We start from the raw sequence: 22152 nt of genomic DNA on the forward strand, positions 1-22152 counted from the left end.
GGGTGGCTGGAGGCTGAAGTGTGATCACAGTATTGTAATCGATTTCTTTGGCGGATCAATATCAGTTATCAGAACGGAATGAGGCTCCTCTGCAGCGGATCGATCGCGTCTCTGCTGCTCCACTTCTTTCTTCCAGGTGAGACGATTTCAGCTTCACTTCTGCTACTTTAATAAACGTTGCTTCTTCAGTTAAAGCAGTGACTGTATTATTCTAATTCATTTTATTTATCATTTAATTTCTAACAAACAAGCTGAAGCTGGTTGTGATCCAGATGTTGTCACAGCCTCAGGACTGTGTAAAGTGATGAAGATGAAGACTGAGGATTAAAGATTCAAACACCTTAAATCTGTGTGGAGGAAATCGCACCTGCATCACTTTCCTGAACCAAAACATCTTCACACATTGTTCTGCTTTTAAAAAACAGCTGGTCCAGACTGTTTCCTTGTGTTGGAACATTTTCATTATTATTTTCCAATTATTGTGATCTAAAGAAATAATCAAAAATTGTGAAAATGCCTGTGAAAAAGCAGGCATTGAAATTGTTTGTTTTATTTGACCAAGAGTCCAAAACCCAGATTTCCTGTCATATACGGTTAATATACGGTTAATATACACATTAATATACACATTAATATACACGAATCCTAAAATGGAATAAGGCATCATTTCTCTTTCCATCTCTTTCCATCAACTCAATTAATCAACTCATCATTTTCAAACTCCAAACACCGTAAACATCCGCTCTCAGCCTTTATCAGTAACGTTCATGCCTTCGTTCAGACCGGGGGCGTTCAGGATTCATTGTGCCTCCGAGTGATAAGCACGGGAGGACAAACAAAATAAAGACTTTACAGCCGTGAGGAGGAGGTGAGGGATGAGGAGCAGATGTGAGCCTGATGTGGTGGTTTAGACGCCACATCCAAATTCAAATAATCATGCTTTTATTGTGAAAGAATCCCCAGGTTAATAAATGAATGGTGTGTAAAATCAGGACTCTATGGGCCAGTCAAATTTCTAAAAAGTCTGTTCTATCTACATTAAAACATCATTTAAGAGCCGATTGTAGATTTAATCTTTTATATATTTTTCTTTTTTTTTTTGTGTTGTAACAACAAAATATCACAGATATTGTTTAAATTTAAATTCCTTTTCCTCAAACTTCAAAGTGGTGAAAACCGTCTTTCTCTGATCCTAACCAAGCTGATTTATGTCCAAACCTAAATAAACCTGAACCGTACAGATCATATACACTGTGTTAGTGACCAGCACGGCTCTAAGGAAGGCGACGGGTCTGTCGCTCGCTCAGTCCACCACTTTGGGTCAGTCTCAAATATATCACAACAGTATTGGACAGATACTGTGAAATTTAGTGCAGATATTCACAGTCCTCAGACGATGTCTCTTGCTCACTTTGGTGATCCCCTCATTTTCCCTCTAGCGCCACCAGCTGGTTGACATTCGTGTTTTTTAGTGAAATGTCTCAACAACTATTGGATGGATTGTGATGTAGTTTGTTTCAGGTATTCATGTTCCCTCAGGATGACGTTGTAATAATGTCTGACTTTTCATCTTGCACCACTATTAAATTAAACTTTAATTACGTCCAATCCTGGACCAGGTCCAAACTTGTTGGCTCGACATTTATTCAGACATGTGACCAAGTAACTTGCCAGAAATGGGACCTGGTCTGGTTTTGAAGGACAAAGTGATGCAGAAATTATTCATTTTTAACTCAAAAGGTAACCACTGTTTTCTTAACTGTGGTGGACAACGTGTCGGCCTGACATGTGGGGACAATCTGTTTACAGTCACTGCAGGGACTCGACTTCCTTCTGGGGACAATAAAGTTCCCATGATGCAGATCATTAAATTTATGGGTCAAAACTTTGTTTAAGGTTCATGTTTGGCAAATAGTGGTTGTGGTTAAGGCTCCAGGAAGTGCTGCAAGTCAATGTAATGTCCTCTGAAGTGATGAAAACTGAACTGTGTGTGCGTTTCGGTGTTGGGACAATGGAGGGAGGCAGACTGAGCAGTGATAAACCTTGATGGTTATCAGGATTAAAGCTGTCAATCACAACATCCACCCAGATAAGAGGAGGCGTGACCTCCAGAGGTTAAACAGCAGAGATAATTCAAACACACTGCGACCCTCCACGGCTTTATCCTCTAAAGCTGCAATTATCTCCAGCAGTGGTTTTATCAAAGATCCAAAATCTAATGATATTTCTGATGTTGATTTTAATCGGATGATGACAGAAAAAAAAATCCACAGTTCATTTCATGGACAACTGACCATCAGTTGTTGAGATATTTCATTCTGAAGCAGTTCAGCGCCAACATTCAGAAGTGAAGCGTTGTTTCCAAATACAGTTACGAATATGAAGAACCGCTGGTTCCAGACTTTTCTACGCTCAGATCCCCAGTTCTGATTTTTCTCAAATTGATCTCTTCAATGTGACCTAACAGAAACATAGTCAAGTTAGGTTTTAGTCGATGAATCAACTATTTCGATAATCGATTAATTTTGTGTTGACTGTGAAACAATCCCAAATATTCTGTGATTCCAGCCTCTCAAATGAGAGAATTTCCTTCTTTTCTTTGTCATATGTCATTGTAAAGTAAATATTTTTGGGTATTTGGACTTTAATTGAACAAGACATTCAGCTCTGCAAAGTTGCGATGGAAATAAGTAAATTTAACTTGTACATTATTAATAAAAGCTTGTTAACATTAGTGTACCAGACAGATGGAGATGGAAATGTCTGAAAACAGCTTAACAATCACATTTAAAAGTGAAGGATGAAACTGGCTCCGGATGAGAATGTTTCGTACCAACACACACAGTCATGTTTCCATCACTTCAGAGGACATTAACATTGATGTACATCAATTTCCCAGGTACATACCCAAACCCCAAACCCCTAACCCCCAACCCCCAACCTTTAACCTTTAACCTTTAACCTCTAACCAAGTTTTCACTCTTAGATTTTGGGTCGAGTCACTATGTGTTAACAGATTCATGTTCCCACAACATGAGTAATACAAGTACGCACACACACACACACATAGAAATAATGCAGCACATATTCGTCATCAGCATCATCGTCTTCACCATCATCGTCACCATCCATCATCGCCACGGTAACAAGAAAGTCCATATGTGCTGCTCAGTGCACAGATGGCCAGAATCATGTGCATCACGGCTAAGTGCAAAGAACAGATGAAGGCATGTTAAGTCAATATGACCCTAAGCTGTTTGCGTGCGTGTGTGTGTGTGTGTGTGTGTGTGTGTGTGTGTATGTGTGCTTGTATTACCCATGTTGTGGGGACCTATACCTATGTAAATTATATAATCGGGACACGACTTCCTTTTAGGCACAAAAGCAAGTTCCCTTCACGTACATCATTAAATTTTATGGTTTAAGGTAAGGGTAATGTTAGGTTTAGGCCAAGGCAAGTAGTGGTTACTGTCATGGTTTGAGTAAGTCTCCAGGAAATGAATATAAGGTGATTTACCGTCCTCTGGAGGGTTGGAAACACAACACTGCGTGTGTGCCAGCTGGCATGCTCTCAGAGCTGTTAGCACTAACACTTCCCAGGCAGTTGATACTGTCCGATAAAGTGCTGACGCATCTGCTCAACAGACCATGGAGACATTTGAACAATGAACAAAGACAATAAGAGGCGGAGCTGCAGGTCGATTTACAGAAAGCCTTGATCTCACCTGGAATTAGCTGTAGGTTCAGTCTTACCTTATTATTGCTGAGCCAAATGCAGGATGCTGATTGGTCCTGCTTTTTCTGACAAACAAGTGTTTGTACTTAAAGTACCAGTGGGAAAAACACACAAGTATTACCAGCTTCATGTAGTTGGTGTGTTAAGGCCTGTGGTTCCTAACTTAGAGGTTTGGCCGGGTAAATTTGAGATGTCGTCAGATCATTAATGGGAGAGGAAAGAAGAAAAAACTAAGTTCTAATTCACTGATCTATTTTCCTTTATTGGATTTGTCTCTAACCTTTAATTTTTGGTGAAATAGTGGATGATTTGACTTCTTTGGACCTTGAAATGTTCTAATTATCAATGGAGAGGTTCTTGTGGTCTTAAAGCAGGTTCAGGTTCACGAGGCCAGTGAGTTAATTCTAGAAGTCTTTTAGGTGGTTCTAGGAGGTGCGTGAGAGGATTCTAGTGGTCCTTAAAGAGGTTCTAGGGGTGATTCAGGTTGTTCTTGTAGCCAGTGAGGAAGTTCATGGGGTTTTAGTGGTCACTGAGGAGATTCTAGAGGTCCTTTAGATGGTTCTAGTCAGTGTCCAGGACGTTCTAGTTGTCCTTGAAGAGGTACTAGGAGTCACTGAGGAGTTATTAGGAGTTTCTTGCTGTCATTGAAGAGGTTCTAGTGGTTCTTAATGGTTCTTTAGGTGGTTCTTGTATCAATTGAGGATGTTCTAGGGGTCATTGAGGAAGCCATCTAAGAGCACTTCGTGGGTTTTAGTTATCATTTAAGAGGTTGAGGTGGTCCTTTAGGTGGTTACTGCAGCCACCGAGGAGGTTTTAAGAAGAGGTTCTAGTGGTCCTTAAAGAGGTTCTGTGGGCCCTTTAGTTAGTTCTTGTACTGTTCTAGGGATCTAGTGAGAACATCTATGGGATATTTTGGAGCAATGGTTTAGACAGCACTTTCCTCCACCATCAGGCTTCTTTAGGAGGTTTTAGTTATCAGTCAGGAGGTTCTACTGGTCATTGAGGAGGTTCTAGGTGTCTGGCAGGTGTCTCTAGTTCACCTCAAATAGATTCTAGGGGTTCTTTAGTAGACTGAATACCTATGGGAGATTTTTATTGAGCAACATTTTAGGGGGCGCTCTCCACCACCGCCATCAAAACACCAAATAAGGGAAGATGTTTTGGAGAGTGATGCTGATCCCTACAGGACAGTTCCACATGTGGAGACCATCTATGACGAGGGCCACTGAAGCTATTCCCAGCACCTTACTAAGACACGTTTAGTTGGATTTTACTTTCATTTGTTACCAGTCTGTATACACAATGTCAAATTGAATGGAGCTCTGGCTTGTAGTTGTCAGGATATCTTGAAGGTGTTGGACACAGGGACAGACAGAGTGTTGTCACTGCAGCCTTCACATCCTTCTACTGGCCAAGCAGGTACAACTGAAACACCTTAAATGTGCTGTGTTAAAACTGTATGTTATTCATTTTGTTTAAAACGAATCCTAAAGTTGTGTCAGTTTGACAAACATGAATCTTTTTTAATTAACATGCATTATTCAATATTTTTCTTCTTATCAACAGACAGCTATCCCAAAAATACTCACTAGAGCAATGAATGTGGATTAATCCATCACTTCAAATAGTCCTGGACAAACTTTTTCCTGTTTCAGGAACTTACTGAGTCTTTTTTTAAATATTAAGGTGTTTTTGAAGATTTCCGTGCAGGGTAGTGAAGTCATAAAGCACGAGACGCTTTAATTAGAAATAAAGAAAACAAAAACACCAGACTTATAATGAATAGACATGTATGTTTCCAGACAGATACATAAAATAATCACAAATAATCATTTATATTAATGAGCTTTAAACAGACAAACAGAGCTGATGTGAATCAGATTTTCTCTACATCCTGTTGTCCATGTCCGTCTGCATCATTTCCACATTTCCATTTTTGTCCAAAGGATGTTAACACTCAGGGGGAGGAGGACTCTGTGTGTGTCTCTACTGTCATGTCAGAGTTTCTTAATATATTATTTTCTTATCTGAAGGTCGCTGAATAGACCATTGCTTTTCTGCACTTCCTTTTTTGTGCAAGGCATGTTGTTAAACCTCTGTCCGTGTGTGTGAGAGAGAGAGACAGAGATTAGGACTATTTTTTTTTGTCTTTAATGTCTCCTCTTGCAGTTATGAATCTCTGTTTGTCATTGTTGTTGAGTGTTCAGAATTGTTGTGAGTGGTTTGTGTTTCCATTGGGTGATGTAATCTGAACAAAACTGGGTTTTCTCCTCTTGTGATATTATTCCAATTAAATGTGACAATGGATTTCCAGCAGTCTGACTCTCAGTCTGTTGAACTGGCTCCATGGAGCCTGATTCAGCAGGTGCCACGACTTTAATGTGAAAAAAGTGTTTCTATTTCAAATTGCGCATTAAGCAGGTTCATGGAAACGCACCTACAGGCGGTTAAAATTATTTTCTCTGACCACTTTTCCAACGTCTTTCTGAGCTCTTCATCATGACATTCTTGGCTGTTTGACAGTTGATTTTCTCCCTGGTTCATTTATGTTTCTGGTTTTTTCTTCCAGGTTCCCTTAAACTAATTTTCTCTCATCAAAAATGTAATTTCTTCATGACAAAATCAAAACACTTTCCACAAGCCACAAGAAACTCCAGCTAACTCAACACTGTTGAATTAAACTTAATTTCCAGAAAAATAATATTCGGACGAATATGTGATCAAGAAAAGCATTAAAATAAAATACAGCAGGTAGTGCTGCCTTTTATTTTAATAGTCGACAAAATTATTTATATGTTCTATTTATTTATGTTGTCACCTGGAGGTTTGTCTTTATCTTTTATCACTTGTGTATTTCTCTTATATGGACTATAGGTCTGGAAAAATATTACACAATATTAAGCCGCATAAATCCAACAAAACCTTTTTAGAAATGAGGCACTGCAGCGTCTGAGGCGACAGCCAGCAAAGTGTTTCACTGTGACCTTACAGGATGTGTCTTTGGCCACTGAACTTCATTCCTCGGCCGCCTGAAGACGACTGACTGCAGCTGATAGTGAAGTGTTTGTCGTTAATTTACACAACTGAACTGTTGGCTGTTCTCTTCATTTACTTATATGGTTACTGGACTGAAGATGAAGCTATGTCTGCTGCTATTGGTCTGATGGTTCAGATGTTATCTGCTGACTTACAGCATCTTACTGATGTGAACTTTGGAGAACATAAAATATAATTCTGTTCTTCAGATCTCTGAACTCTCACAAACACTTAAATTAATTTGCCTCTGTATTTTTTGTTTGTCAGAGACTCGTGAAATTAAGTCACTGATCATTTCTGTTCATTGTCTTGTCTACATATGAACATTTTATGCAAATTCAAGTGAAAAGTTTCAGTTCAGGCTGCTGTTGATGTAGAGGAGAATAGTATGACACAGACGAACACATGCATCTGTTCAGGTCACCTCCACCATCATCATCACCATCATCATGTTGTGACAGGATTTAAAGAAATTAGCGGTCTGCTGCTACAGACGTTTTTCTGATTAATCTGTAACACCTGAGGAGATGACCCGGTTAATTGAAGTGGGAAATGTGGTTTGCACGTGTGTGTGTGTGTGTGTTATCATGTGTGTGTTCATGATTTACATGAGACATTTCAGGATAAAGAGAGAATCACGACAGAGAAAAGGACTTTATACTTTAGGACACTTCCAACCTCATAATGTCTAAAATGATGTGCGAATGAATCAGATTCACATTTGAAATGTGAAGAGAACATCAATGTTTGGATCAAACTATGGTAATAGTAGTGTTTGTAAAAAGGTTTATTAAGTTGTTTAAAGCCAAGAAGACTAAACTGAACAAGAAAAAGATTAAAACACAAGAAATTGACTCCCTTAAATACTTATTACCAAAATTCTTGTAATCAAGAGTAAAATCACAGATATGATTTTCCATATACAGACACAGTTAATTTGACTTTATTATTTTTATTTCGTTGTAAATATAAAGGCTGACTGTGGAAAGCGTCCCCTAGAGGCTTAAGTGTTGCATTACAGCAGCAATATGAAACTGCTGAACAGATCAAATAACACACGAATGATTTAACTAAGAGTTGTGGAGCTGAGAATGTTGAGTTTGTCCTGAAGGGGGTGCTAGAGAGAAGGTCATGGGGTCAGTAAGTCTGAGTAGTTAATCCTCTGGGGAACAGGAATGAGCTCAGGACTGTCAATAGAAATCTGACCAGGAGGACATACCAGCTCTGGAGAGTTGGACTGACCAACACTCTCATCTACCTGGGTCGATGACAATGTCTCTCTCTCTTTCTATTCTCCAGTTTGTTTGGGCGCTCATGGTCGCTTCGCTCAGAAGCTGCTGAATGACTTGTTCTCCAACTACACCAACGCCTTGCGTCCGGTGGAAGACACTGACCACATCATCAACGTCACCCTGCAGATCACTCTCTCCCAGATCATCGACATGGTAACCAAACCCTGAGCGCTGATCCAGATGTTCACGTTGTGTGTGTTCATGTCCTCCCTGATGGTGTTTCCTTTCACCAGGATGAGCGGAACCAGATCCTGACCACCTACCTGTGGATACGCCAGGTGTGGAATGACGCCTACCTCACCTGGAAGAAAGAGGACTACGACGGCCTCGACACCATCCGCATACCCAGCAGCTATGTGTGGAGACCTGATATTGTTCTGTATAACAGGTAGGAGTTGCTTCCTGCCCAGCTGCAGGACACTGGTATGGAAGCATTAATTGGCAATAACACTGAACTTCTTTACTGACTTCCTGTCTTCTATTCCTCGTCCCTTATCCCTGCCTTCACATGACTTCCTCCACTTTCTCCATCACAGTGCAGACGATGAGTTCTCCAGCTCCATGGAGACCAACGTTGTTCTCCGTAACGATGGTCAGGTCATGTGGGACCAGCCAGCCATCACCAAAAGCTCCTGCTCGGTGGATGTGGCCTTCTTCCCCTTTGACGTCCAGCAGTGTCACCTGACGTTCGGCTCCTGGACTCACAACGGCAACCAGATGGATTTGTTCAATGCCTTGGACAGTGCTGACCTGGCTGACTTTGTCCCCAATGTGGAGTGGGAGGTGAGTTGTTATATTGGTCATGTGTTCACTTCAAGGCGTTTGTCAGTTCTTTGACAAAAATCTTAAATCTTTTTTCCTAACCAGGTTTTGGGCATGCCAGCCAAGAAAAATGTCATCCTGTATGGCTGTTGCTCGGATCCGTACCCGGACATCACCTTTACCCTCCACCTGAAGCGACGGGCCTCCTTCTACATCTTCAACCTCCTCATCCCCTGCATGATGATCTCCTTTCTGGCCCCGCTGGGCTTCTACCTGCCAGCTGACTCAGGTGAAAAGGTTTCTCTGGGTGTCACGGTGCTGCTGGCCCTTACCGTGTTTCAGTTGCTGGTGGCTGAGAGCATGCCGCCCTCCGAGAGCGTCCCACTGATAGGTGAGCAGACCAAGGACTCACTGATTTTTATGTTTCGTTAAAGTTGTTTGTCATTTGTTGAGAAAAATATTTTTGAGCTCCTGAGTTTCTAAATCAATCAGTGGCGGTCATGATGGTACAAGTAAAAGTGATTGTGAAGTAGTTGTGTTATATAAAAGGGGTAGACCAAATACTTCGAAAACTAGAACATAATGTCAGTGATTGAGATTGGGTTCTTATTCCAAACTATCGGATTCTTGGGAATCATTTAGTTTTGACACTGTCAATCAGTTCCTGTCAGTGATTGCATATATATATCTGACATAATATCAGACGTAAACTGTCAAAGCCCCTTGACAGTACTTGACTCTTGGTAAACAGTAAAATTTGACTAAAGATGGGCTGAAGGACAAAACCACTACTCTACTATAGTCAAACAATAGAGGGCAGGACATGTGCATTACATCATATCAACTTTGAGCTTGTGATAGCATGTATTTGAGTCCTGCAGCCTGTCAAACTAGTACAACCTCTTCTGTCAGCTCAGCATTTTCTGAATCTAATGTCAATGTTAGAGAGAAGAAAATGTTATTGTGAAATAGTAAAACTCAAAATCTGCTGGATGTTTTGCAAACCTCTTGAAAACTGTTCTCTATTTCTTCCACTTTGAAACCTTTGGTTCTCTTTGGCATTCAACATGACATTTACAATTTTACCCACTTAGAGAGAGAGTTGTGGCCTATTGACCCAAACATAGACTAAGCTAAGTCTTATTGGCTGTTATAAATGTACATACCTCGCTCCAGATGCCAAAGGTTTGTCCTGCCCAAACCAGAAATGCAAGTAAACCTCATCCTGAGAGTTTCAGTGAGAGCCAAGCAACACTTGAATGAAAGGGAAGCTTCAACACGACATTTCACAGAGAAAAGAGTGACAGCAGAGCTGCAGGCCAGATGAGTCTCTGTTTTCTCTAAAGAAAAAACTAAACTGAGTTCATCAGGACCTTCTCAGCAACACAGCGGAGTCCCTGCGAAACACTGGTGAGTATAGCTGCTGATACTTAACATGTACTCTGCTCAGGCAGGAAGTCACATTCATTTAATTACATGGTTGATTGGAAATGGAACAACAACATAGTTTTAAGTATCTCTTCCAGGAATACAGAAGTCACAGTTTGATATTTAAAAAAAAGAATTCCAGTTTTGTTCTTTCACACATTTATTTTTCCTCTCAGTGTGTAGATCATGGCCGCTGCCAGCTGTCTGCTAACTGAAGATCAGTTTCTGTGCTCCATCTGTCTCAGTGTTTTCACTGATCCAGTCACTACACCATGTGGACACAACTTCTGTAAAAACTGCATCACTGAACACTGGGATATTAATGTCCCTTGCCTTTGTCCTGTGTGTAAAGAGGTTTTTTACACAAGACCAGAGCTGCGGGTCAATACTTTGATCTCTGAGATGGCTGCTCAGCTCAGACATGAAGTTCAACAGAAAACCAACAGCAGCAGCTCGGAGCTACAGCGTGCCACATCAGAAGATGTTTGCTGTGACATCTGCACTGGAACCAAACTGAAAGCCCTGAAGTCCTGTCTGGTGTGTCTGTCCTCCTACTGTGAGACTCACCTGGAGCCTCACCTGACAGTCACAGGTCTCAAAAAACATCAGCTGATCAGTCCTGTGGAAAATCTGCAAGGTAGGATATGTATGAAGCACGATAAACCGCTGGAGCTGTTCTGTAAGACCGACCAGACATGTGTCTGCATGCTCTGCATGGTTTTAGACCACAGGACACATGATGTTGTTCCTCTGAAAAAAGAATATGAAGAAAAAAATGCTGAGCTGGAGAAGACAGAGTCTGAAATTCAGCAGATGATCCAGAGGAGACGACTGAAGATTCAGGAGCTCAAACACTCAGTGAACCAAAGTAATAAAGATGCAGACAGAGAGATAGCTGAGGGTGTTCAGGTGTTTACTGCTCTGAGGGAGTCTGTTGACAGAGGCCTGGCTGAGTTCACTGAGATGATCAAAGACAAGCAGAGACCAACAAAGAAACAGGCTGAAGGCTTGATCATAGAGCTTGAACAGGAAATCTTGGACCTGATGAAGAGAAGCAATGAGCTGGAGCAGCTCTCATGTTCTGAAGACCACCTCCAATTCCTCCAAAGTTTCCTGTCCTTAAAGGATGCTCCACCCACCAAAGACTGGACAGACGTCAGTGTCCGTCCACCATCATATGAGGGGACTGTGGTAACAGCTGTAGTTGAGCTGGAGAAGAAACTCAGGAAAGACATAAAGAATGTCTTTAAGGTGGAGCTGAAGAGGGTCCAGCAGTATGCAGTGGATGTGACCCTTGATCCTGAGACAGCAAATCCATGGCTCATCCTGTCTGGTGATGGAAAACAAGTGACATTTGGTGATGTAAATAAGAATCTTCAAGACAGTTCAAGCAGATTTTCTTATTATGCAAGTGTCTTAGGGAAGCAGAGTTTTACTACAGGAAGATTTTACTATGAGGTTCAGGTTAAAGGGAAGAGTAAGTGGGATTTAGGAGTGGCCAGGGAGTCAGTTAACAGGAAGGGGCAAATCACACTGAATCCTCTGAACGGTTACTGGACCGTCTCTCTGAGGAACGGAAATGAGTTCAAAGCTCTTGCTGATCCATGTGTCCGTCTCTCTCTGAAGTCAAAGCCTGAGAAGATGGGGGTGTTTGTGGATTATGAGGAGGGTCTGGTCTCCTTCTATGATGTTGATGCTGCAACTCTCATCTACTCCTTTACTGGCTGCTCCTTCACTGAGAAACTCTACCCATTCTTCAATCCCTGTAATAATGATGGTGGGAAAAACTCTGACCCTCTGGTCATTTGTCCAGTCCGTGACATCAAGGTTAACTTAGTACGAATATATTCAAGAATACGAAAAAATCCATAATCGACAAAAAATAAATAAATAATATGATTACTTGAGGACTTTTCAAGGACATGTTATTGCTGCTCCCCATCTAAGATTACTAGGTTTTCTCAGTAAACTTCTTTTTTCTAATTCATGCTTAACCTGTGGTGTAGTGGGGGTGAAATGCAACAATCAACCCCCATCTGAACATGAACCACGGACTGGGAAGTTGGGTACACCTCAGATCCTAAAACACATTTTAACATATATATGGTAGAAGAGGAAGCAGGTACAGCTATGTCAAGGTGTATTTAAAAAAAAGATTTCATTATCTTCTTAATATTTTTCTTTTATGTGTCCCTTTGCTACTTACTGCTGCAAGACACCAGTTTGAGAGAAACTGCATGTTCTTGTATGTCCTGATCTGGCCTCTCTTGTTATCTTGTTATAATTGTATGTTCTGCAGCTGCTGTAGACACTAGATGACATTAAATACATCATGTGCCAAAGATTTATAGTAGATTTAAAATGCTTAAATAAAGACAAATCAAACAAAGACAATGTGAAATGCTATATATATTGTTATATATGTATTTTCTTTTTATATATGAATTTTTTGTGGCATAATTAAATGAAAAACATACATTAAATGACAATTATTTATCCCTTTGTCTGGAGTAACTGAAAGAATTGTTTTTCATTGTGGCATGAATTTAAAATCAAATCAAACAGAAAACAAAGTAAAAGTCTCCTACTTCACTGTGTTTGTGATCTGGAGGCTTCAGGTTTCCACATCACACTTGTGTAAGTGTTATATTGGACCAAGACAAGACTAAAATCTTTCTCGTGATTACTGGTGTCAAACTGAGATTTAATGTGATTGCAGGAGCACTTTCCCCTGCAGCAGATACATTTGAAACCAGCCCTCTAGAGTCCAAATCTGCACAAACACTGTTCTGCACAGTCAAGGTCATTTTTTAATGTGATAGGACTTTAAAACCTTAGGTCCAGATTTCACCTGATTCAGCACAAATGTGGATTCCACATGGAAACCTACTTTTATATCTCTGTCCAAAATATAAAAAGAATTTACTATGTAAAAAGTCTGAGATTCAAACAACAAATCAGTCAAGAGGATCTAACATAATAAATCCATGTTGTTCAGACAAATATTAACCCAGAAGGGTTTGCTCAGTGGGATTGGCTGATGGGGAAGGTTTTGTGTTCCAGGTGGTTCTTTGTTAGTGTGAGAGTCTGTGAAGGAATTTTAATTCATGGCTGTGAGATCCCAGAATACACATGAGTCTGAAGGGTAAAACCTGCAGCTGACAGGCAGGATGTTTGTATCCCTTCACTTTAAGAGCGTGTTGTGATACAGTTCACTGAGAAGAAAGTTGCCAAGTAAGCAGATTTGTAGTTTGTGTGTGTGTGTCTATGTTTGTTGGCTAACATCACTGTAATGAACAGGAGGCCAGCGGGTCGATAATGTCCGTCAGCAGTTATTTAAAATACGATAATCACAGCTCAGGCATCAATGAGCAGCAGTTCATTACATCCTCACATTTCAGTGGAGAGTTTTCTCTACAACTGTTTCGATTCTTTCCATCTTTGAGAGTTTTGCAGAGAAATCTTTGTCAAAGATAATACTTATGAGATTGTTTGACTGCACTATAAAGTAAACTAGATTTCACGTTGTTCAGCTGAGCTGGAGCAGATCTGGGCTACAGTTCGATTCAGTGTTACTTTACATGACGTACAAGAAGTACAAGTCTGAGGATGTATGTTTATCATTCAGGTGGTGTAAGGTTGCTCAGCACCTGACAAGAAAAACTGCATTTTTCATTATTTAACTGTACATGGATTCTGACCCTCTAAATGATCTTCAGTTTCCTTTTTCAACAGGAAAGTACTACATTGCTACCATGACGATGGTCACTGCTTCAACAGCACTCACCATCTTCATCATGAACATACACCACTGCGGTCCAGAGGCTCGTCCCGTCCCAGAATGGGCCGAACGTTTCATCCTCAACTACCTCGCCCGCATCTGCTTTGTCTATGAAGTCGGCGAAAACTGCCTCGAAGTGACTTCATCCGGGAAACAACCTCTGTCTCAGGAGGAGTCTGAAGCCACATCAGCCAATGGTGCCAACCCCAGAGGAACAAACTGGGATGTGAATGGACAGGCGTGGGGAGGGAGGGTGGAAGACAATGGGGCGGGGGCGTCTCTGAAGTTGGAGCAGGATTTGACCAACCAGACAGACTGGAAGGAGGATCTGTTTGTGACCATCGACCACTCGGAGGAGGAAGGAGCTGTTGGTGGACGTGACGAGCAGGGAGAGGAGTCAAACAGTGCCGGTGGAAGAGGAGGAGGAGGAGGAGGAGGAGGAGGAAGAGAGCATGTTGAAGAAAAGAAAGGTGTCGGAGGTGAAGCCAAGGAGAACAGGAGGGAGATCTTAGTTAAAACCCAGTGTGTTTGCCAACACCACGGACTGCGCAAGAGTGTTGAGTTCATTGCCAGCTCATACCAGGACCAGCGAGCAGCACAGCTGCGCATTGGGGAGTGGAGGAAGGTCGCTAAGGTCATGGATCGCTTCTTCATGTGGCTGTTCTTCATCATGGCCTTCTTCATGAGCATTCTTATCCTGGGAAAAGCCATCTGAATTAGATCTGGCCTCAGAGAATCACAGCGAGTTGGTACACTGATAAAATGATTCGTTAAACTTTCTAAGTATTGAGTCTAAAATCAGTCTTTGTTTTCAGTAACAGGGATATTTGCTCAAATATTAATTGATTTCAGAGGCCAAAGGCTCAATCCACCAACCTGTCATAAATTTAAACTTAACCCGATGTCTCTGCGAACAGTGATTTCCACCAGAATTCAAGATGTAAGTAAACAGGTTTTAAAGAGGCGAGTTCATGAGGGTCAATAATCAAGACAAGGCCATAGATCATAGATCATAGATTCAAATGCTTTGAACGCATCTCATCAAATATCATCAAAGGTTTTCATTTAATTTAATAACCTGCAGCATGGTGACACGGATCATTGTGTTTGACATGTGACTCCCAGCACTGGCCCGAATCAACTCTCTAGAAAAACAGCGATCTGCCACCTTTGCTCCTGAGATCATCACATTCCAGCAACTTCTGGAAGACATGTTTTTGCAGTTTTGCAGTTGAGAGTTTAGTGCTCATTTGCATGAAATTTAAAGGGAGGTTTCTAACCCAAATATCATACATAACGTTCCCAGAAATATCTGCAATAGATTCCTTACATCAAATATATTTGCTGTAGCCAAGTAGGTGCCAAGTAAGTGAACTGAGGAAGAGAAACTTGTGTTTGATGAACGTGCAGAAAGGAAACAGATGCATGAAATAAATACGATCTGAAAGTAAAGACAGCACCAAATTAACTTAAATTAAATGTTTCTTTTCTAAAGAAATCTTAGAACTACTAAGGAAAAGATGAAGTTTTATGCAGCAGAGTGCAGGAGTCAAATTACCTGGTTTCAGTATTTTTCACTTGTTTGAAGGAAAAACTGATTTTAAAGATGAATTTTGACATTAAATGTTTTTAAGAGATTAAAACAACATGAGATGAGATTCATTAAACTCAGACTGGCTTCCATCTGTTTGTGAAGATCAAAAGATGAAAAAAAAAATGTTTGTTTACATGATGAGAAGACGGACTGATGTCGCTAACACAGCTGAACACAAACACACAAACACAGTTTTGAAAACCACGTTTGCCACACTTTTTTATATGTTTATGCGCTGAGTGTTCATTTTTTTAACAACTTGAAAATGCATGGATGATTTTTTTATGTACCCATCACACTGAAGTCACAACCAATAAGTATGGTTATCAGTTAATCTTTAAACAACACAGTGTGTAACTTCTGCCACTAGGGGTCTCTCATTCAAAACAAAAGATTGAGTTTGGAGATGTTGTGAGGGATCATGGGAGTTGTTGTCTTCACCACCATTGCAAATATAAAATATACAGTTTAAAACAAGCAAGATCTAAAACAGCCTATCGTAAAATTGCGGCATGAATTATTTTGACTGCTGCAACCACAACGAGGGGATATGACATCAGTGACAGTGACAGGTGACCAAATAAAAAAGCAAACCTTTACCTTCATTAAAATGACAGATTTCTCCAGGTGTGAAAAGTGATGGAAACATTTGGGATAATGTAAATACACACATCTACAAAATATGCAACACAGGTCTAGTCATTTTTGAACCTTTTCATGCCATCTATGAATTTTGTGTCAATCAACTAATTGTTTCTTGCACAATCCATGAATGAAATTGAACTTAATTTGTGAATTCTGCTTTTTTTTTATTCAGCCATCAGAACAATCAAACAGGGAAATGATACAGAGGTATTAAAGGAGGTTGTAGAAAATGAAGAATGTACAAAAAGAGGGAATAATGAAAGGAAAGAAGAAAAAACTGTTTTGATGCTCAATCAGTGAAAATCATGACGATAATCTCACATGATCTTAAAGAGTATTATCAGGCTTATGAAACTTATTTTACGTCTTTATTAATTAACTTATTCTATTGTTGCCTTGTTGCTGCCTTCACAAGACTAATTATATTCAAAAAAGAGTAAACAATTACAAAAAATCTTTAAAAGAATTTATTTGCAGTCTCCATTAAATAGTTTGTTCTCTAGAGAGCACTGACAAGTGTACAGAATGTTTCACTGTTAAATGTCCAGCTCAGTACTTACAGTATCTTAGTCACAATAATTTAATAACAAAATTAAGGAGATATTAAAGTGAAGGAGCAAAAGAAGTTCAGATAATTAAATTTTATAGGCCTGAGAAAAAGTTACTCAACTTCTCTTTTTTTGGAGTGTATGTGACCATCACAATGTAAAAGTACAAATGCCAAATGTATCACTGTAACATTGTTATACACTGTATCCTGATTGTGTGATATATTTACACATGACACACTGTGAATGCCATGAAATACATTAAACTTTTCATAACAACTTTGTTTCTTGAGTTTTATGGAAATTTTTTTTTTTTTCAAAAATTGACAATGCACAAATGTCATTTCATATGTATATGGGAAAAGGGAATCTAAAACATCAGATACTGGTTGCCCATGAAACATCTCAGTTGGTGACCTGTGTTTGAGCTGCAGTCTGGTCTGTCTGCAGCAGATGGCGCTGCTGCTGTCATATACCTGCTTCACTTCCAAACGCAGATTGAGATTGAGAACAAAGATTATTATCAGATTAATTATGATGTGGGAAGAGTAGAAGACACCACAACAATCATGGCAGGAAAAATGATTGCACGAGAGGATGTAAGGGAGTGCTGAGAAAGAATGCATCAAGGAAGAAAATGAAGGGGAATTTTACAGCACAGACTACGCCTAGCTAGACGGACATTTTCAATTACAGGCCAGCAGGTGGTTTCCTTTTTAGTAGGATAGTCAACAACCAGACCAAGCTCACCCACGTAACCAAAACTGCTGCCAAGACAATGGGTCTGCCTACACCCAACCTCTCAGAGCTCAAGTGTTTGGCTATCACACGAATTACAAATACAAGAACCAAGGACATCACAGATCCACTCAACTACCGCTTCAGTGTATTGCCCTGTGTACGCAGGTCCGGGACCCTGAGGTGCAGAAGAGCCTGGTACCTGCAGCCACAGCAGCTCTAAACAGGGTGACTCACTGAGGGAAGTACGTCTTGTTTTCATGTTGTTCTACCTGTCGCTCTTGTGTCTCATGTATTCCTGCAAGTGTGTGTAAAATGATGTCCACTGCTGGGAAAAAGAGCTTCCCTACAGGAAACAATTAAGTTTAATTAATTAGACCAAACAATACACTGAAGAAAGTGTGTCACTTTGACCTTACAGTATGTTTCTTTGGTGGCTAAACTTCATTCCACAGCTTTGTCAGCTGTTATTAGCCTGGTAATTTGTAATGATACAAACAAATCTTGTTACATTAGACCAACTGATCGAGGCAGACAGCTGCTCACCATGAGTACGGTTCTGTTGGAGGTTTCTTCCTGTTAAAAGGGACTTTTTCTCCCCACTGTTGCAAAGTGCTTGCTCTTTGTGGGAACTGATGGGTTTCTGGTATAACATTGTAAGGTGTTGACCTTACCCTGTGAAGTGCCTTCAGATATTGTTCTTGTTATTGTGAGGATTAATGAGAGCAGGTCTGTCAAGTGTTGGACTTGCCTGGTGAAGGCAAGTTGGAATTCCTTCAAACATCTGTTTCAGAGTCACAGAAGTTATTTGCCTGGAAAAGCCATTATGTTTCCCAAAGAATAATCTTAATGACTAATAATTATTTTATGACTCAGTCTAACAATTCAGGTTATAAGCCCAAGATTTACTGTCACAGGTTAGGTTGTTGATTGACCCCTCTGTCAATTTAAGTATTCAGTTGCAATGGGAACACAACTTAAGGTTTGCACTGACCTCTGCAGAGTCAAATAATGTTTTTCCACCGCATGGTACTGGCTTGACTCTACTGGCTTACGGTACCAGGTGCTTCCTTTTCCACTGCAGATAGTACTCCCTCAATGTGATGTTTTTACTATAGCAATGACGCACAAAGCTATCATGACGTCATCTTCAACACAACACACACATGAACAATGGAGAATATTGAGGGGATACCCAACAGAAAAACCCTGGTCAGGTGTGTAGCCCTCACCTATTCATGCTGACATTCACACCTAAAGGCAATTTAGAGTTGCCAGTTAACCTGACCTCTCTAATAATCACAGTGTTCATGCCTCAGATGTTTTGCTCTAGATTGTGCCAAGAGTTTGTCACGATCTGAACAAAAACGTCTCCCAAAAGGCTGCCATAAGAGGTGGAGCAATAAAGGAGAAAGTGTATAAGAGTAAGGTGGTAGTCTCTCTGGTCCTGTCTAAATAAAAAGTAACCTTAAGTTCATCAGGACTTTTCTCAACAACACAACAGAGTCTTTGCCAAGTACTGGTGAGTACAGCTGATAGGACTGATTATTAATAATACTTATATATGGTTTTAAATGTTTCTGAAGTTCTATGTCTTAATGTTGTATTCTGCAAAGGTGTAGTTAATGATACATTTCTATAATGGTGGACAATAAAGTTGTTGGTGTGTTCAACTACAGACATTATCATGAAACTAAACTCTATTGACTATGACTGACTATGGATAAGTACCTCATACAACCCTACTTAAAATAATCCAAACTATCTGACTGACTACTTTAAAGCTGGAAACTTTAGAGACTTGATGATTTAGATTCCTACCCCTGAGACTTCAGAGTTGACTCAGAGAGCTCACGAACATCTCTGTAACCAAATAACTCTCATTCCTTTTCTTTCATTTCAGTGCAAAATAATTACTTTTAAAGTGTCTTTCCTAGTATTACAGGAAAAATATTTTGATATTTTTAAACAAAGAATTACAATTTTACTCTCACTGTGTAGATCATGGATGCAGGCATCTGTCTGCTGACTGAAGATCAGTTTCTGTGTCCCATCTGTCTTGATGTGTTCACTATTCCAGTCGCCATATCATGTGGACACACCTTCTGCAAAACCTGCATCACCGAACAGTGGGATATTAATACCCATTGCCAGTGTCCTGTGTGTAAACAGGTTTTCTACACAAGACCAGAGCTGCAGGTCAATACTTTGATCTCTCAGATTGCTGATCAGCTCAGACATGAAGCTCAACAGACAGCCAACAGCAGCAGCTCTGAAGATGTTTCCTGTGACATCTGCACTGAAACCAAAAAGAAAGCCCTGAAGTCCTGTCTGGTGTGTCTGTCCTCCTACTGTGAGACTCACCTGGAGCCTCATCGGACAGAGTCAGGCCTGAAAAGACATCAGCTGAGCGACCCTGTAGAGAACCTGAAAGTCAGATTCTGTACGAAACACAAAAAGCCCCTGGAGCTGTTCTGTAAGGTCGACCAGAGATGTGTCTGCATGCACTGTATGGTTTTAGACCACAAGGAACATGATATTGTTCCTCTGGAAGAAGCACGTAAAGACAAGAAGATGGAGCTGGGGAAGACGGAGGCTAACATTCAAATGATGATTGAACTGAGACAAATGAAGATTCACAAGATCAAACACTCAGTGAAGCTCAGTAATGAAGATGCGAACAGAGAGAAAACAGGTGGTGTTCAAATCTTCAACTTTATAAGGAATTTGATGGAAAGACAGCAGAAGAACGTCACCGATACCATTGAAGAGAAGCAGAGAACAACAGAGGAACAGGCCAAAGGTTCAATCAGAGAGCTGAAACAGGAAATCTCAGAGTTAACAAAGCAAAGTGCTAAGACGGTGGAGCTCTCATACACTGAAGATGACTTAGATTTCCTCCAAGGTTTCCTGTCCCTAAAGGCTGCGCTACCAACCACGGACTGGACAAAGGTCAGCATACGTCTACCATTATATGAAGGCACTGTGAGAATAGCTGTGGAGAGATTGGTTGAACAGCTCAAAGAGACTGAGGCACAGTTGGGTGAAATGAAGGACATGTTGTCTAAAGCAGAGCTGAAGAAGGTCCAGCGATATGCAGTGGATGTGATACTTAATCCTGATACAGCACATCCCAGACTCATCCTGTCTGATGATGGGAAAGAAGTAAAGCATAGTAAGATCAGGAAAAATGTCAGAGACAGTTCAGACAGATTTTCTTGTTTGTACAATGTTTTAGGAAAGCGGGGTTTCTCTTCAGGTAGATTTTACTATGAGGTTCAAGTTAACGCAAACGCTGACTGGGATTTGGGAGTGGTCAGAAAGTCAATCAACAGGAAGGGAAAAGGTCCACTGAATCCCAAAGAGGGTTACTGGGCTATAGGTCTGATGAATGGAGAATACACATCTCATGCTGACTCTCCAATCGAGCTCTCTGCAAAGCCTGAGAAGGTCGGGGTGTTTGTGGATTATGAGCAGGGCCTGGTCTCCTTCTATGATGTTGATACTGCAGATTGTATCTACTCTTTCACTGGCTGCTCCTTCACTGAGAAACTCTACCCATTCTTCAGTCATGGTGGTAAAAGCTCCACCCCTCTGATCCTCACTCCTGTTTATTACAATGAGTAGAATAATAACAATTAGATTTTCTACCTAAAAGATTTTATGTTGTTTAAATGTATTAGATATGTCACATTTTCAGTCTTGTGCAATGTGCAGTGTAAACTACTGATTCTGATTCAAGTATTTTTTTTTTTTGTCTTTAATATGTCCCTTTGCTACTTAGTTTTTTGACAATAGATATGTGATATTAGTATGACTTGAAAAACTGAATAACTATTGAAATGTATGTGACCCATCTGTCATGGGGACTATCAATCAAGCAATATAAAAGTATGCAAGATTATTTCTGTACCATAACTGTGATGTGCATTTGAAAGTGAAAGAAAGCTGCAACAGAGCTGTGTTGTTCTAAAATATATATTTTTAAAAATTTTAAATAAATACATGTTGTGTGCTCCATGGTTTTTGAAGAGGTCACATCTCTGACAACACTTGTAGTACAAAGAACAACTCTATTGTGAGACCAGTGTCTCCTAATCATCCTTTCTCTCTCAAGTACAGCTTATCTTGTATGTTAATGTTAAAAATATGTATGCAGACAGTGTACTGCGAGATATTTGAGAATTTTAATTTGTTTTAGTGTTCTTGCTGTGTACTACACTGTAGTAGCAAACAATGACCAGCAGATAGAGCTAAACAGCTTTACATTTAATCTTGAACACAGTGGACCTCTACAATCACATTTAGCAAAAGCACATTTAATCCTTATTATGTATCCTGTTTTGGGTTTTTTCTAGATTTGACACAAAGTACATTAACAAATATTCATGTTAATGTCGAATGTAATTTTTCTATATTCTATTTTTACCAAACACACATACAGCACATGTTATAGATGCTAAGCTCAGCATTTATCATTAACACTCATGCTTGAGATGTAAATGTAAAGCTTGACTGGCTAAAGTGCAGCATTAGCTAAGCATTTGGTTACTACCTATTCAAGAGTCTAATCTTGTTTCAAGCTCTGGTTT

General features: G+C 40.2%; 3 protein-coding genes across 3 annotated transcripts; all 3 read left to right on the plus strand.

Annotated features, from left to right (window-relative positions):
* The first annotated feature begins 38 nt into the window (after nucleotides 1–38).
* LOC111652488 (neuronal acetylcholine receptor subunit alpha-10-like) lies at nucleotides 39–17106 on the plus strand. Its single transcript, XM_087173040.1, has 6 exons — nucleotides 39–136; nucleotides 8072–8217; nucleotides 8298–8452; nucleotides 8601–8847; nucleotides 8932–9217; nucleotides 13990–17106. Exons 1-6 carry the CDS (start codon nucleotides 79–81, stop codon nucleotides 14748–14750), a joined length of 1653 nt encoding a protein of 550 aa, XP_087029166.1. The 5' UTR covers nucleotides 39–78; the 3' UTR covers nucleotides 14751–17106.
* On the plus strand, nucleotides 9906–12750 carry LOC111652490 (E3 ubiquitin-protein ligase TRIM21-like). Its single transcript, XM_023402773.2, has 2 exons — nucleotides 9906–10236; nucleotides 10431–12750. The coding sequence occupies exon 2, from the start codon at nucleotides 10441–10443 to the stop codon at nucleotides 12124–12126; it is 1686 nt and encodes a 561-aa protein (XP_023258541.1). The 5' UTR covers nucleotides 9906–10236; nucleotides 10431–10440; the 3' UTR covers nucleotides 12127–12750.
* Nucleotides 17107–19564: 2458 nt separating the features above from the next.
* Nucleotides 19565–21234, plus strand: LOC111652489 (E3 ubiquitin-protein ligase TRIM21-like). The gene has a single exon (XM_023402772.2). The coding sequence runs from the start codon at nucleotides 19565–19567 to the stop codon at nucleotides 21185–21187; it is 1623 nt and encodes a 540-aa protein (XP_023258540.1). The 3' UTR covers nucleotides 21188–21234.
* Nucleotides 21235–22152: the final 918 nt, after the last annotated feature.

The sequence above is a fragment of the Seriola lalandi genome, unplaced genomic scaffold (assembly GCF_002814215.2).
Source record: "Seriola lalandi dorsalis isolate HSWRI2012SDOR001 ecotype SW California unplaced genomic scaffold, Sedor1 jcf7180002053986, whole genome shotgun sequence".
Classification (NCBI taxonomy): Eukaryota; Metazoa; Chordata; class Actinopteri; order Carangiformes; family Carangidae; genus Seriola; species Seriola lalandi.

Coding starts and splice junctions, on each gene's coding strand:
- LOC111652488 (XM_087173040.1), top strand. CDS start 79: ATGAGGCTCCTCTGCAGCGGATCGATCGCGTCTCTGCTGCTCCACTTC. Junction 137..8,071: donor GCTCCACTTCTTTCTTCCAG/GTGAGACGATTT, acceptor TCTATTCTCCAG/TTTGTTTGGGCGCTCATGGT. Junction 8,848..8,931: donor TCCCCAATGTGGAGTGGGAG/GTGAGTTGTTAT, acceptor TTTCCTAACCAG/GTTTTGGGCATGCCAGCCAA.
- LOC111652490 (XM_023402773.2), top strand. CDS start 10,441: ATGGCCGCTGCCAGCTGTCTGCTAACTGAAGATCAGTTTCTGTGCTCC.
- LOC111652489 (XM_023402772.2), top strand. CDS start 19,565: ATGGATGCAGGCATCTGTCTGCTGACTGAAGATCAGTTTCTGTGTCCC.